The 15,081-nt window shown below is 41.4% G+C and overlaps 1 protein-coding gene across 4 annotated transcripts in view; it reads left to right on the top strand.

Moving 5' to 3' along the window:
• Positions 1-1,669: 1,669 nt before the first annotated feature.
• bicra (BRD4 interacting chromatin remodeling complex associated protein) overlaps positions 1,670-15,081 on the top strand; it is a 20,988-nt gene continuing 7,576 nt past the window's right edge. For 2 of the 4 annotated variants that reach the window (XM_032590755.1, XM_032590756.1), the window contains exons 1-7: positions 1,670-1,757; positions 5,227-5,272; positions 5,375-5,420; positions 6,536-6,601; positions 9,028-10,992; positions 12,149-12,334; positions 14,772-15,081. In XM_032590755.1, the coding sequence (XP_032446646.1) occupies positions 5,232-5,272; positions 5,375-5,420; positions 6,536-6,601; positions 9,028-10,992; positions 12,149-12,334; positions 14,772-15,081 (2,614 nt within the window). In that variant the 5' untranslated portion in view covers positions 1,670-1,757; positions 5,227-5,231. The remainder of the gene's footprint in view (positions 1,758-5,226; positions 5,273-5,374; positions 5,421-6,535; positions 6,602-9,027; positions 10,993-12,148; positions 12,335-14,771) is intronic. The other 2 variants (XM_032590758.1, XM_032590757.1) reach the window with 2 other exon arrangements.

Here is a 15,081-nt window from a genome sequence, read left to right on the forward strand (position 1 = left end):
TTTATTATTGTTCTTGTTGTCTGAACACATTTTAATTCTATTAAGTTAAAAAATGCTTTATTAATCCCAAAAGGAAATTAAATGTTGTAACTCAAACTATGGCGGTTCTTTCACAGAATCGCTGTGGTCAGGAAGCATCTCCAGTAGTAGACTTTGTTACAGCGGTTTTGAAGCAACCTCTGACTGAAGATACTCTGTTGTTGTATAACAGTTTCATAAATAGGATGCCAGAGTTGTCCATAGTTTTCTTTATTTTATTAAGAATCATTATTTGCACAATAAACTAGATGCTTCAGAGCAACCCACAAAAAAAAAAACAACAGAGAAATTATTAACTCCTGCTTTGGATGTTCTGAGTATGGCGTCCCTGAATTGTTATGGCAATTTAAAAAAACCTTGCACTGACAAGTTAATCTTTTCACAATAAAGCTGCTATGTCTTGATCTTGTTGCTTGTTATTTTAAAAATCAAAACCACAGGCAGCAGGAAAAAGCTCAGGAATGTTCTCAAATTAATTGCAATAAATAAATAAATTTAAAAGTTATACAAATTAATAAAAAAAGAAGGAGGGTAAGTCTATTTACAAAGTTTAGAAATGTGTAGGCACATGTGTGTGATTCATCTCTTCAGTTTAGTACATCTGTTCACATGAAATTCGTTATATGTTCTGCTGCTTTTGTGTCTTCATTGGTCAACCTAAACATTTCGTTTTCTACCTACCTTCCTCAGTTTTCTGATACTTATTATTATTTAAACTGACAGCTCTCCATGGGAACATGTTACTTTATAAGATATGTGCAAGAACCGAGAAAGAATTTCCCTAAAGTTAGGCAATCTGCAGAGTTTGATTGAATTCAGGTGGAATATCATAGGAAGGGTGTGATTTACATTTCATTGTTGCTAATTTAAAATTAGCTTTTTGGCTGTTAATGATGTAATATCCTAATAAAAACACTTTGCTCACCATTCAAGTGGAAAATTATTCCCACTCTTCTTTGTCATCACTTCTGCAAGGGTTACCTCTGGCAGTAAAGGAATAGTCCTTCTCTTTTTGCACTGCAAAATCAACATGAATAGTCAGGTTTGTCCAGGTATTTGTGTTAAAACTTCATTTTATAGGTAGCCAATAATTTTTCTTATTATTGGCTACCTATAAAACAAACACTTTCAGAATTGTTCTAAGAATTCTGACTTTATTCTCAGAATTCAGACTTTTCTCAGAATGTTTCTTTTCTTTTTTTCAGACTGTTTATATAGAAGAGGATTAAAATCATCCTTTTTTGCTGAAAATGTCAACATTCTCAGGTTAAAATAAGAAATCTGAGATTAAAGTCAGAGTTCTGACTTTTGTTTGAGACTTTTTCTCGCAAATCCCACTTTTTCCTCTGAATTTAGATAAAAGTCTCAGATTAAAGTCCGAATTAGGACAGGGTTTTTTTCCCCGAAAGAAAGATCGCTATTCTTTTCTTTTCAGTGACCCAAATTACCTTTCTCCTAATGTTTAGAACTAACTGGTAGGATGAGGAAGTTTTTTTTTTAGCTAATTTACCAAAAACATTGTTTAATTTTGTGTGAGAGGTTGATCGTTGTGTTAGAAAAACTGTCTGAATCCCGGGCAAAGCATCCGTATGAACAACGCAGATTTCGATCAGGCAAAGCGGAAGTCTCCAGTTTCCTGCCTCTACTCGGGTCCTGTTGAGCAGCCCGTGCGAGGCTGTCCTGGAGACCCCGCGCTGCCTGCACCTCTAACGTCTCGGGTGAGTTTGTTACAATGTAGCAATTTCTCTATTAATCCGAATAACCGTTACAAAGCCGCAATATCTGCCAACTGCGCACAAAACACAAACCGCATCGCTAACGCAATCGAAGCGCCACGCTGCCGCACCGCACCGTAAACACGTTCATTTTCCACCGAATTCCCAAGCATACCCCCCTCATCCAAGAGTATTCCAACATTAACTCATATTTTGCTTGCAATTAGCGATAGCTCGCTACGTAGTTGCGCTTAAACGTCCCCGGCAGGCGGCTCTTCTCGGTTCTGGCTGAACTGCGGTTCCGCTGTGCAGCTCCAGTGTTCAAATTGTGTCACTCGATGGTTTGTTTTGAATGTCAAAGGCTCAAGCTAGCTGTATGTCTCAATATTGTTGATAGCTGATTAGCTCGCTAGGCTAATGCAACTCAGCAGAGCTGCATCAAAAAATGACCAGAAATAGGGGTGAAAACTGGGTTTTAAAACCAAAAGTTTGGTTTCATTTGAGTTCTAAGCCAGGTGTGTTGCTGTCAAACGTTATGTGCTGGCAGAAATAATTAAAGATTGCTTGCAAAGCTGTTTAAAAACACCAGCTAGCATGTAGCAATCCGTTTGCAGTGTCTCCATTCAAATCCTGCGCACTGGGTTTGCTCTACCCGAGCAATGGCTCCGACCCGCTGCCTTCTCAGAGCGGCAACCGAGCTACCTTTATGGTGTCGATGACCACTCTGCTTAAACACCGTGTGTATTTGTTGCGTTTGTGTTGCTGGAAGCTGTGTGCACAGTTGTTACTTGTGATGAAGACAGTGGAGACACTCGGAAATCCTTCCAGGTGGTGCGAAAACCGCGCGTTTTCAGTTTGTTGTCGGCCGTTTGTCGGTGTTTAGCAAATCTAAGTTCTGTCTGAGTTCATCCTAACCGCATCAGTGTTTATTATTACTGAGCCTGCATGTGAGAAGATGACGCGCTGCAAGTCATCGTGAAAATAGTGCAAAGGAGAAAACACTCTTCTTTATTTTAGGACCTCATTTATGGCAATAACGCGAATTTACATGTTTAATAGCAAATTAGACAAACATTTTAGGGAAGAATATGCAAAAATAACTGATAAAATAACGTTTTCATGTTACAGGAAAACTAAAATAAGTTATGATTTCTGTCTTGCTTTTAATAAGTTGTTAGTTTCTGTTTCTCTCCGGTGTTTAGCTGGTTGTATCTACGATTGTTTTTAAACTATCTTTTAAACTATCTTTTAATTTTAAACTAGCTTGTAGCATTGTTCTTTGGGAATACAGAGTAAACAGCTTTCTGGCAACGTAAGAGATGTAGAGATGACAAGTAATTTATTATTTTACAATTACGATCAATTTTCTTGATTTTAGTCAAAACTGTAGTAGCAACATTCTCCCTGATTTGTTTTTGTTTGTTTTTATCAAATTGACTCAGTTCCAGTAATCTAAAAACTGAAAATAAAGGCATGCTTTTCTCTACTTATTGCGAGCTTAAAAATAGTCATTTTGAATTCTTTATCCATAAAACACATGCTTAAAGATAAAAAAAATGTTTTAATTTGCACTGTTTGATCTTTTAATTAATTACTCTAGATGATTTTAATAACTATATACCTATTTCCAAATTGCCTTTTATACACAAAATTTTGGAAAAAGTAATCTGTATTCATTAATTGGCTTTTTAAAATAATAATTCAAGTTTTCAATCTGAAAATGCACTTTTAAGGATTCGGGCTAGAGTGAGCTGAGCTGCTGTCCAGTTTTGGTTTTGTTGGACCTCTCAGCTTCATTTGGAACATAAACTCAAACGTGTTTTAAATATTCTTTTGTAAACAGACACTCAGTTATTTCATGTCTCTTCACACATACCTGACATGTTTTGACCGTGTACTTCCGTGTTCATTAGAGGTGTTAAAGCTGATGTTCAACCATCAGCTCTTACTTAAGTGACAGGTTTTTCTCTGTTACTGTTGGCTTTGGCGTTTGTGGCGTTCCTCAGGGCTCCATTCTTGTCCCGCTGTTATTTTCCATTAAATTATTCATAAATATCTCTTGTCACTTTTACGCAGATGATTCTGAAACCTGTCTGAAAATATACTAAATTTATGTCTCTCTGGCTTCAAAGTCTGAATGTCTGATAACTTTTTATTGTTAATAACAAACCGGAAGTGTTAGATTTTGGTCAGAGACTCCAGTCCAGGAGTCTTGAGATGGTTTATATTCTGATTTGAGCTTTAATAATATCACTAGAACTGCCTTTTATTAAATTAGGAATACTGCCAAAATAAAATCGATGATCTCCCTCTCTAATTCTCATTCAAGCTTCATCTCTTGTTGCCTTTTTTTACTGTAATTCTCTATTTGGTGATATTCCTCAGAAAGCCCTCAGTAGACCCTGGGGGTGGGAACATATCAGTCAAACTCTTTCCACTGCTCACCTGTGATGCTCAGTGTTGGTTTTAAGATTTTAATGCTGCTTTTTGAGTCAGTGAATTGCTTCGCCCCATCTTATGGTTCTGAGCTTCAGACTCCTTACACTGTTGGATCATCAGACCAGGGATTACTCTCTGTGCCCAGAGGAAGATTGAAGACTGAGGGTTATCAAGCTTTTATGATCAAGGCGCCGCCTCTATGGAATCGACTGCCACTTAGCATTGGAGCCTCTTCGATGTTTAAAACTCGTTGCTTCTCATTCGGCTCCTCATTCTCTGCGTGTTTATTTTATGCATTTTGATTTCATAATTACAACAATAATGTAAAACAATGGTTTTACATTACTGTATAATAATAATATATAATAATAACAAGGAGTGGACCGATTGCAGTTTTCTGGTTGATCACCAATCTCTAAAAGCCTAACCTGCTGAAAATTTTTTCCCCAAAAAAGTTGCTAAATAAAGAGATAAAGTCCCTGTGGGTGTTTTCACGCTTGATAGTCCAGTATTTGATTAGATTGGGGACCAAAATTGCAACATTTGTTACATTTTCAGCTGCTGCCGTTCGCTTTCACACTGCACTGTCAAACAAACCAAACATTTTGAAAAACTTGTTCCCCTCCTGGCCTGAGGCCGCAACAAGAACCACTGGAGGAAACGACACAAAAACCTCTGAAGAAGACACTGAGTGCACAAAATGTAAACAAAAATGGAGCATCGTCATATTTTAGCAGTTGTACCATTTCTGTTTTGTCTTTGGTAAAAGCCAATTTCTCCCGCTACCGCTGGATATCACATCTGATATTATCGCAATGTTCTCCAAAAACATGAGGCTCTAATGGTCAGTTGGCCTACACCCCCAAAATTAGCTTCCTATAACTATAAAGCTGTCAAAAATGTAAAAAAGGAGAGGTGTCTGGTGTAATTACAGCCAAATTATAAACGTCTAATTTACTGCATTTAATAAGAGCTAATATTCTGTTGTTGTCTGTTGTTACACTTTTGTGTTTTCTTTTTAAATCTGCACCAGTTGTCATGGATGATGAGGACGGCAGGTGCCTTCTAGATGTAATTTGGTGAGTTCTCGCTTTTATATCTCGTAATAATAACAATATTAATCAAAATAATACTAGATAATTTCTTAGGTGCATCTTTATGCCTTTTTTTTTTGTCTACAGTGACCCAGAAGCTCTAAATGACTTTCTTCATGGATCTGAGACCCATGTAAGTACATGGAAACGGTTCATTCTAGATACAAAACAAACCTTTTTGTTGATGAACTTGTTTATTTGGTTATTTTTGGTGAATATTTTAGTAATGAAGTGGTGTGCAACCACAAGTTGCTGCTTTCGTTTACATCATTATGGTTGCTTCTTCACAAAACAAGAAAGGCTACTAACGCTTCCCAACTCTTGAGTTATTCCCTTCATTTTATTCCTCTGTCGCTTCTTTTCTGGTGCTTTTGGTTTTTCTGAACCCTCCTTTCTCCTCACCATTCTCTATTTTTGATGGTCTGAATGTTTCATCCTGGTGTAGGCCTGGGCGATAAATCGATTTTATCGAGTAATCACAGTTTTGGGTTTTTGAAAATTAAATTTCTGGAAAAGCTTGAATGTTTTTTTCACCAATTCACTTGTTGGGTTTCCGCCATCTTGTTTGACAAGGGATTTTTACAGATTTTTATTGATTTAAACTTTAAATTCAGTGTCAAAACATTAGGACTAGGCTACAATTTTTTTGGTTTTTAATCACAAGAATAAAGTCGTATAATAGTAAAGTTAAAAAGAATAAAAAAAGAGAATAAAGTCCTAATATTAGGATCATATTTATGCTGGGGTTATTTTATGATAACTCCAACATGAAAAATAACAGAAACATACAAATTAAAGTAGTACTTTGGTACTGGTTTTTCAAATAAGGAAACATTTTATCTTTCAAGACATCAGAACCAAATTATTATCAGTAGCAGGAGTTTGAAATGATTCAAACGAGTGAGTCTGTTTTGAAGAAAGAACGACATGAACTAAGTTGATAACTATTCAAGCTTTTCTCTCATTAAAATGACTTTTTCTCGTAATTTTACAACTTTCTTCTGCTAATTTTAGGACTTTATTCTAGTAATAAAAGAAAACTCGTATTCTGCCATACAACTCACAGAAGGGATGATTGAAATAATAGCAACTTGTAATAACTTAGAAATGAGATCAGATCTGGTGTGAAAGAAATGGCAGGTTTTATGTTGAATCTGTATCGCCCAGCCCTGTCCTGGTGACTTTTTGTCTGTTGCTTTGGGTATCTTCGCTTTCTGTCTGTCTTACCCTTGGTGGATGTGTCTATAGTTGGACACTGACGACCTTTTGGATGGTACGAGTGACCCCTCCAGCTCGTTCTTCTCTGCCACTGGGGTGAGTAAAATCCCCCGATCTTCTTCCTGCTCTCGTCTATCGGTCTCTGTAGCATGCAACTTCTGATCCCCTTTCCTTCCACTAACATGTATGAGCTCCAATTAGCTCAGGGTTTGTTTGGGTGCTTGAAATTCTTGGATTCAAAGTAGGTGTTTTTTAAGGTTTGGAAAGTGCTTGATTTCTGTATAAAGTCTTTAAAAGTGTTTGATATTCAAACTGCACAGTTTTGTAAAAGAGTTCAATCTAACGTGTGATTAAAAAGCTTTATTTAAAATTGAAACTAGATATTTTCATACAGCTAATTAAAAGATAGATGGATATTTTTCTCACTGTCTGAAGTTAAATCCGATTAAACTTTTGTTTTTTTAGGTCAGTAAGAATGACAAAAATTATTTCTATTTGTGAGAACATTTTTTAGAGATTATTTTGTCACTTTCTTTGTATTTTGTATTTAAGCATTTATTTTGAGCAGGAAGTTGATTTACCTTAACACCATTTGTTTGTTTCAATGTAATGAATATTTGTTATTCCTAATTTCTCAACGACTTATTGATCCTTGTAATTGAAATAAAGTCTGTCTTATATTTTATATGTTAAAGGTTATTGAAACTGGGGGATTTTTTACAATTAAATTAGTATTTTGTTTTTAGACCAGTCAGATGCATTGACCCCTTGGATGTTGTTATTGACATCCGAAAATTTCACGCATGCGCACAACGCTGGAGCGCAAAAAAGACAATTTTACTTGTCATCCATAGCTGTGTTGTCGCTGTGGAACAATCCCGTTAATTAAATAAAATCTGGACATGTAGGAATAAATAATTTAGTGCAATATGCCACAGCAAAGGGGAAAATAACGCAGAAAAACCGTTAAAGAACCACTCAAAACCACTTTTTTCTCGCTCTCTTCATTGGCTACTCTACGCTCACACTTGTTGCCATAGCAACTGACTGAGGATTCAACACCAAAAAAACACTCAGACATTTCCCACACAAAGAACAGAACATTCAGTCCGTTACACTTTTATATTTTCAGGCTTGATGTTTATTTTGCGATCGACAGGCGGATTGGCGCAGCGTCTGCCGTCAAGCGGGCGCTGTACCGGTCCGCCGTGGTGAAGAGAGAGCTGAGTCAAAAAGCGAAGCTCTCGATTTACCGGTCGATCTACGTTCCCACCCTCATCTATGGTCATGAGCTTTGGGTCGTGACCGAAAGAACGAGATCGCGGATACGAGCGGCCGAAATGGGTTTTCTCCGTAGGGTGTCTGGGCTCTCCCTTAGAGATAGGGTGAGAAGCTCAGTCATCCGGGAGGGACTCAGAGTAGAGCCGCTGCTCCTTCACATCAAGAGGAGCCAGTTGAGGCTCGGTCATCTGGTCAGGATGCCTCCTGGACGCCTCCCTGGTGAGGAGTTCATGTCCCACCGGGAGGAGGCCCCGGGGAAGACCCAGGACACGCTGAAGGGACTATGTCTCTCGGCTGGCCTGGGAACGCCTCGGGATTCCCCCGGAGGAGCTGGAACAAGTGGAGGGAAGTCTGGGCCTCCCTTCTGAAGCTGCTGCCCCCAAGACCCGACCCCGGATAAAGCGGAAGAAAATGGATGGATGCTTCTTCTGCTGTTCTAAAGGGCCATGTTTCAGAGGTCCAGCCCATGGTTCAGCTGCCAATTAATAATTGATTGCTCTGGTAGACTAGCTACCGCTGCTATTAGCTAAGCTAACACAGATGTGGTTGATTAGCTAATTTAATCACCTGCTCTACTGATCATCTGTCAGAGCTAGGCCACCTTTTTCTTATTTTTTAACTGAACCAAAACACCAAATTCCACAGCACATCTACATGTTACGGTTGTCAAAGTCAAGCTAGCATAACTGAACTACTCCCCCCACCCCTCGCTATTTTTTATAATTAAAACTTTTTCCTGACCTTGTTATCTGTTGCAAAGCACCGTGTCCCCTTTTCCTTTATATATCAGGTGTGCATTTAAGATTTTTTGCGTTACATTGACAACAGCTAAAACCAATGTTATTGTCGGGGAGCAGCTTTTTGCCCTCCTGGAGGAAGATGGGGGTGGGATTTGGTGCTCATGAAGTCATGCTGTAGTTGGTCCATAGGGTGTGTGAGAGACATTTCAAAACATAAAATTTTGTTACATTTTAGTTTAGCTTGTCCCTGTGTAGAAGAATACTATCCAAACCAGACATTATTAATAATAGGTATAAATTATTATAATAATAGAGAATTGAAACTGTCTTTTTTTAGTTCATACGTATTGTTTTTATCTCCAAAGTGGTGCTGGAAAAGTTTGAAAACTTACCTTGAAAGTGCTTGAAAAGTGTGTGATCCCTGTTAGTGTCAGTTTGATGTTTTGTGTTGGTATCTAGATCACCTGGTTTCACGTCGTTTCTTCTTCTGCTGTTCTAAAGGGCCATGTTTCAGAGGTCCAGCCCGTGGTTCAGCTGCCAGTCAGCGAGTCGGCCGGCCTCCCCAGAGTCAGCGTGGACTTGGACTTCCTGGAGGACGATGACATTCTGGGCGGCTCACCGGGCGGAGACGGCGACAGCAACGGCATTGGAACAAACCATGAGACGTGCGACATCCTGCAGCAGAGCCTGGCGGAGGCCAACATCACTGAGCAGAGCCTGCAGGAAGCCGGGTCCGAGCTGGACCTGGTGTCCTTCGGGATCCCGGGCCTCACCCAGGTGGTCCAGACCCTGCCTGACGCTGGAAGCGCTGCTGCCGTCGGGGTAGGCATTGGCGTCGGCGGGGCGGCAACCATTTTCCCCGGGTCGGCGCAGAGCGCGGCGGGTAACCCTGGCAACGCCACGGCCGACATGCTGGGGTCGGTTCTGGCCCAGCAGGGGCTCCAACTGCAGCCGCAGGTGATGAACAAAACCATCAGCGTCCAGCCATTCATGCAGCCGGTCGGCCTCGGCAACGTGACGCTTCAGCCCATTTCCAGCCTCCAGGCCCTTTCCAACGGGAGCCAGTCGGGACCGTTGGGTATCGGACAGATTCAGGTTGTGGGCCAGCCGACGGTCATGACCATCAACCAGTCGGGGCAGCAGATCCTGGCCAAAGCCATGGGCGGGTACCAGGAGGTGTCCGCTGCTGGCTCTCAGGCCGGTCTGGGCCTGATCCAGGGTAACAAAGCCACCGTCGGCGCTCCAGCTTTAAACGGACCGGCTGTTTCTGTCAGCAGCACAAGCAGCATCAGCGCCGCCACCATGAGCGCCCCCGCTGGGCTCGTGGGCTTCGGAGGAGGAGTGGCGCCGCCGACACAAACTCAAGCCCAGATCATGCAGAACGTGATCATCCAGCGCACGCCGACACCCATTCAGCCCAAACCCCCACAGGGGGGCGCCATCCAGCCGAAAGTCTTCAAACCGCAGCAGCCGCCGCCGCCGCAGGCAGCGCCCCAGGCTCAGCAGAATGACGCACACAAAGCGCTTGGGCTGCAGCAGATTCCGGTTTCTGCTGCCCAGAACGTCGCCTTCCTGGCGGGAAAGCCCGGTTCTAATGTCGTCCTGAGCACCCAAGCCGCCTCTCAGGGCCCGCAGTTCCAGCAGGCCCTGTTCAAGCAGCAAGGGGCGCCGCCTTCTGGGAAGCCCCTCAGCGTGCATCTGTTGAACCAGCAGGGCAGCATCGTCATCCCGTCCCAGACAGTCCTGCAGAGCCAGAACCACCAGTTCCTGCTGCCCCAGCTGCAGGCCGGAGGCCAGATCTTGACCCAACACCCGGGTGGCCACATCATCACAAGCCAGGGCCCCGGCGGACAGCTCATCGCCAATCAGATCCTAACCGCCAACCAGAACATCAATCTGGGTCAGGTGTTAACGTCGCAGGGCCACCCCGGCGCCACCCACATCCTGTCCGGACCCATTCAGCTCCAGCCCGGTCAGATGGGCACGCCGACGCTTTTTCAGATGCCGGTTGCCTCTTTGGCTCAGAGTCAAAGCCAGACGCAGACGCCGGCCGCCTCGGGCCACGCCCAGACGGTGATCCAGGGCCTCCAGAACTCCTTGACCATGGTGGGTCAGGTGGAGGGGCTGAGCCCGGCCATCAGTCTGCAGACCACCCTGCAGGCCCAGCCGGGCGCCGTGCCCAGCGCCGCAGGAAGCCAGACAGCGGAGGCTGCTGTTACCGTGCTGGGAGGCTCCACAGAACCGGCGCCGCAGCTTTTACCGCAGTCGTCGCTCCTCGCCGTGCAGCCTGCGTCGTCTGCCGCCGTTTCCTCCTCTCCGTCCATGTCTGTCTCAACGTCGTCCTCCGTGACGGCCGTGGGGCTGGTTCCCCCGCAGGCTCAGAGCGGCCCAGGGAGGCTGCTGTTCACCAACCAGGGGTCGAGCATGATCCTGAGCCAGGAGTCGCTGCAGATGTTCCTCCAGCAGGTCAGCGCTCCGCCCGTCTGCTTTTCTTCTTAACATTGTCTGTAAAGGCGACCTATTATGCAAAATTTACTTTTTGCCCTTTTTTGTTCTTCCATTTGGGTTTCTACTGCTTCTAAAAACAACACTCAGCTGTTTTTTAGCAACAAGTTAATGTTTTTTGAGTCTGGAAAATGAGTTGTTTCAAAAATGTCCTGAAGGTCACAATCTACAGGCCCTGCATCGTTACCCAGAGTTTGGCAGTAACTAGTTACATTTACTTGAGTAACGTTTTGGAATAAAATTACATTTAAGAGTAATTTTACTACACTGTACTATTTACTTTTACTTGAGTAATTTATTATGAGGTATCTCTACTCTTACGTGAGTTGTTGACTTACCATCCAGAAACCACTTGCTGCATTCTTGTTTGATGTGCAGGAAGCTCTACTTTTGCTTTTCAAAGATGTACAGTTGTATAATTGTTTGCAAGCATTTTTACGTGAGAGTGTAAACACATTGCAAAACCACAAAATCTTACCAAGTATTACTGGTCTATTTTCTTTGCAGCAAGATATAAGGGCGTGTTTTAAGTTAATAACTCCTTAATATTGATGAAGTTCTAGTTCATCAATATTAACTAGATAAACTAGTTAATATTGGCAGATTATTTCATTTACCACAAGGGAAAAATGTCTCTTAGAGGTGAGTTTATCTACCAATTGAAATAGTACTTTTTTATTAATATTAAGGAATTTTAACTTAAAACAAGCTCCAATAACTTGTTGAAAAGTCACTTGTAAGTTTGTTTTTGTTATGTCAAGTCTACTAAGATATTTGCACTAGAAATTAGACAAAACTTTGTGTTTTTGCAGTGTAGCCAGCAGCAGCTAATTTAGATTTAAAGTGACAAGACGCCCTAAAACAGCTCAAAATAGACAGAACTGACCCTATCTAAGAACAATTTTGTGCAAAAAAGAAAATGTAATGAACATTCTTTATATATTTATATATCCTAACTTGTTCAAGGAAGCATAATAGGTCACCTTTAAATAAATAAAAAGAAAAGTAACATGCACGAGTGTTAAATTGGTGTGATCTCTTTGGTTTAGTATTTTGCTGCTCATTCTCCTTCCCTCCCTCCTCCCTCCCCCTTATCCTGAAATGGTAATTGTATCAGGAGCAGCGCCACCAAACAGAGAATGAGTCAACCCAATCAGTGGGCGTCCCAGCGTCTGTAATCGTCAGCAGCAACAGCATCACTACTGCGGCCCCTGCTGTCCATGACAGCCAGTTAACTGACTCCTGGCTGGGTCAGAGCCACAGCCCTTCCCCTGGCCCCTCCCACATGACAGCAGTGGTAAAGGTAGAACTGCCCCTTTATGTTGAGCCCCACCCCCACTTGCTGCTGCCGCTGCTGCCACAGTGTTAGGTTTTTTCTACCTTTTTTACCCCCCGTCACAACTCTGTACCCCTCCTGCTTCCACTGCTCTCGCCAGCGCTGTTTTTAACTCCTGGGCGAAAGAAACCGGTCCTTCGCTTGCAGCATCTGTGCTTTTCCACACTTTGCTTCATTTTAGTAGCAGCATGATCGTCCCTGTTGTTTGTTCCTGTTTTATTACTCAGTAGAGATGCACCGATCAGAGATTTCTGGCCAATTTTGAAGTTGATCTCCAGTCTCAATTCGGGCTGCAAGTCGTATTAGTAATCAATTAATTTGACAATTATTTGGATAAAAAATTCAGCAGATTGTTCTGGGATCTCCAAAGCTGAGCTGTAGAGTTTTGCAGGGAATAAAGAAGAAATTGTTTCAAATAAACTAGAACAGTAAATGGATGGAAGTTTGCTCTGCCACTTAAAAAATATCTCTGCTTTTGCAGTTTTGTAAGTTGTATTAAAAAATATCGGCTTGAATAAATGCACAAAATTATGAGGTTGAAACATGACTAAAAATGGAACGTGAAAGTTTTTCTGACGATTAATCGGATAAAAAATTGGCACATTCTGCAGATTTTTCTTTTATCATCTTAAGCCTTTTTAATGCAATATTATAAATACATTAAAATATGCAAATAAACAATTAAATTCCTTTTTAAAACAATAAATCAATATACTGTAGTGCTGATCTGTTGATTATCTTTGGATTTCACGGTGCATCTCTATTGCTTTGTGACTCGTTCATGCAAACATTTTGGCTGACAGTGAAGATTCCTTTTCATTTTTGTTGTTTTTATTAATATTCTAATTTTTAAATGTGCATTTCCCAACTACATGCAGATGTGCTTGTTCAAAAATATAAAAACATTTTCCAGGAGCAGCTTCTTCACCTCTCTAATCGCCCTGTAGGATTTCCTCTGCCTCTCCGCTGATGAATCAGGCGTCTGCTCTCTGTTTTGCATGCCTCTGTGTCTCCTGTTTTAAACCCCCCACGTTGACCAGTAGCGCCTCCCAAACCCAAATGATTTGGTCCGCCGACCCGTGACCTCACGACCTTCAGATCACCTTCTAATTCACCATCACAGTCCCACAGATCTCGCTTCTGTCAACAGGTTTTCCTTTTGGTTCACTGAGCAGTCATTCCTCCCCTTTATGTGTTTATTGCCCTCAGACGCAGGAAAAAGAATAATCTGTGTGCTTTAATTGTTTGTAGATACAGAAGGCTAACTGTCTGCTTTCGTGTTGTTTGTTTTTGTTTGACTGATGTTTGTGCGACCGGGGGCTGGGCGACATTTTCATTTCAATTTATGATTAATTTAACTTGTATTTACTGCTGGGTGATATTCATTTAAAAATTTACATTTTTTCATACCTGATCTGATTTCTGTGACAGCGTGCTAAAGAAAGTAGCAAAAAACTCAGAGCTTATTCTCAGACATTTTCCAGAAAAAACAGCAGAAATTTTTGAGCTTCAAAAGTCAAAACATTTTCAATATTTGAAAGTTTTTTATTTTTTCTAGAAAATTTCTGAGATTAATCTCAAAGTTGTTGATTTTTTTTTATTATTTTTTTTGTTGCAAATTTTCTCCCTCTGGAGCTCGAAGTTTTTTTTGTTTTTTTTTCTAGAAAATTTTTGAAATTGATCACAAAGTTTTGAAATTTTTTACTTTGAAATTTGTGACTTTTGGAGTTCAGACATTTCTTTGTTTTTTCTGGAGAATTTCTGAGTTTATAAAACAATTTTTTTTAAATGGAAATTTAGATTTCTGGTTTCAGCAGAAATCTAAATTTTTGCTATTTCTTCTAAAAAATTTTTTGATTTTTTAACATTTATTTTTGTGTGACTTCTTTTCTAAAACAGACATTGCAAACAACAGAAAATATTATTAAAAGTGGCTTTTATTTCCACTACCCCTTCTGTCATTTGTACGAATCAGGGCCGTGCGGTTCTGGATTGGAGTTATAGAATATTGTATCAGACGTATTATCTATTGATGGTAATCTATCAAGATTTATAGTAATTAATTTATTGTCCAGCCCTACGTTCTTGTAATGATGAAAATAATCAGAACCTAGCCGTAATATTTTGTCTATTTGAACTCAACATCCAAATATATATAGAATTTGAAAAATCATTTGTCAATTTATAGCTTGGACCTAATTTAGCTTATCATTTTACCCTTAAATGAAATATAAAAACTATATTTCACAGCAGTTTGTGATGAAATCTTGTCGCACAGCCCTGATGTTGGATCCAATTGTTAAAACCATGTGGATGTTTTTGCGTTTTGTTCCTTTTCTTGTTGGTTTATAGAGGTTTAAACCCTGATTTGTTTTTGTGCTGCGACGTTGTGTGCTCCCTCCAGGTTCCCTCTGGTGGAGCTCAGCAGGCTCTGAAGATTCAGGGCATGTCCTCCTCGCCGGCGTTGACCTCCCACGCCACGACGCCTCCGGTGGCGGAAAGCCCGCAGCCTTCCCAATCTCCCCTGACTCTGAGCCAGCAGATCCAGTCGCCTCACCATCAACAGCCGCCGCAGTCGCGCCCTTCCTCTCAGCCTCAGCCGCAGACTCCCTCGCGCTCCTGCACGCCGTCATCCCACACCCAGCTCTTCATCGTCCACAACCAGATCGCAGAATCTCCCAAACCCGCTGCCACCTCCGCCGCGCAGGCTCAGC

The sequence above is a fragment of the Xiphophorus hellerii genome, chromosome 18, assembly GCF_003331165.1.
Source record: "Xiphophorus hellerii strain 12219 chromosome 18, Xiphophorus_hellerii-4.1, whole genome shotgun sequence".
Taxonomy (NCBI): domain Eukaryota; kingdom Metazoa; phylum Chordata; class Actinopteri; order Cyprinodontiformes; family Poeciliidae; genus Xiphophorus; species Xiphophorus hellerii.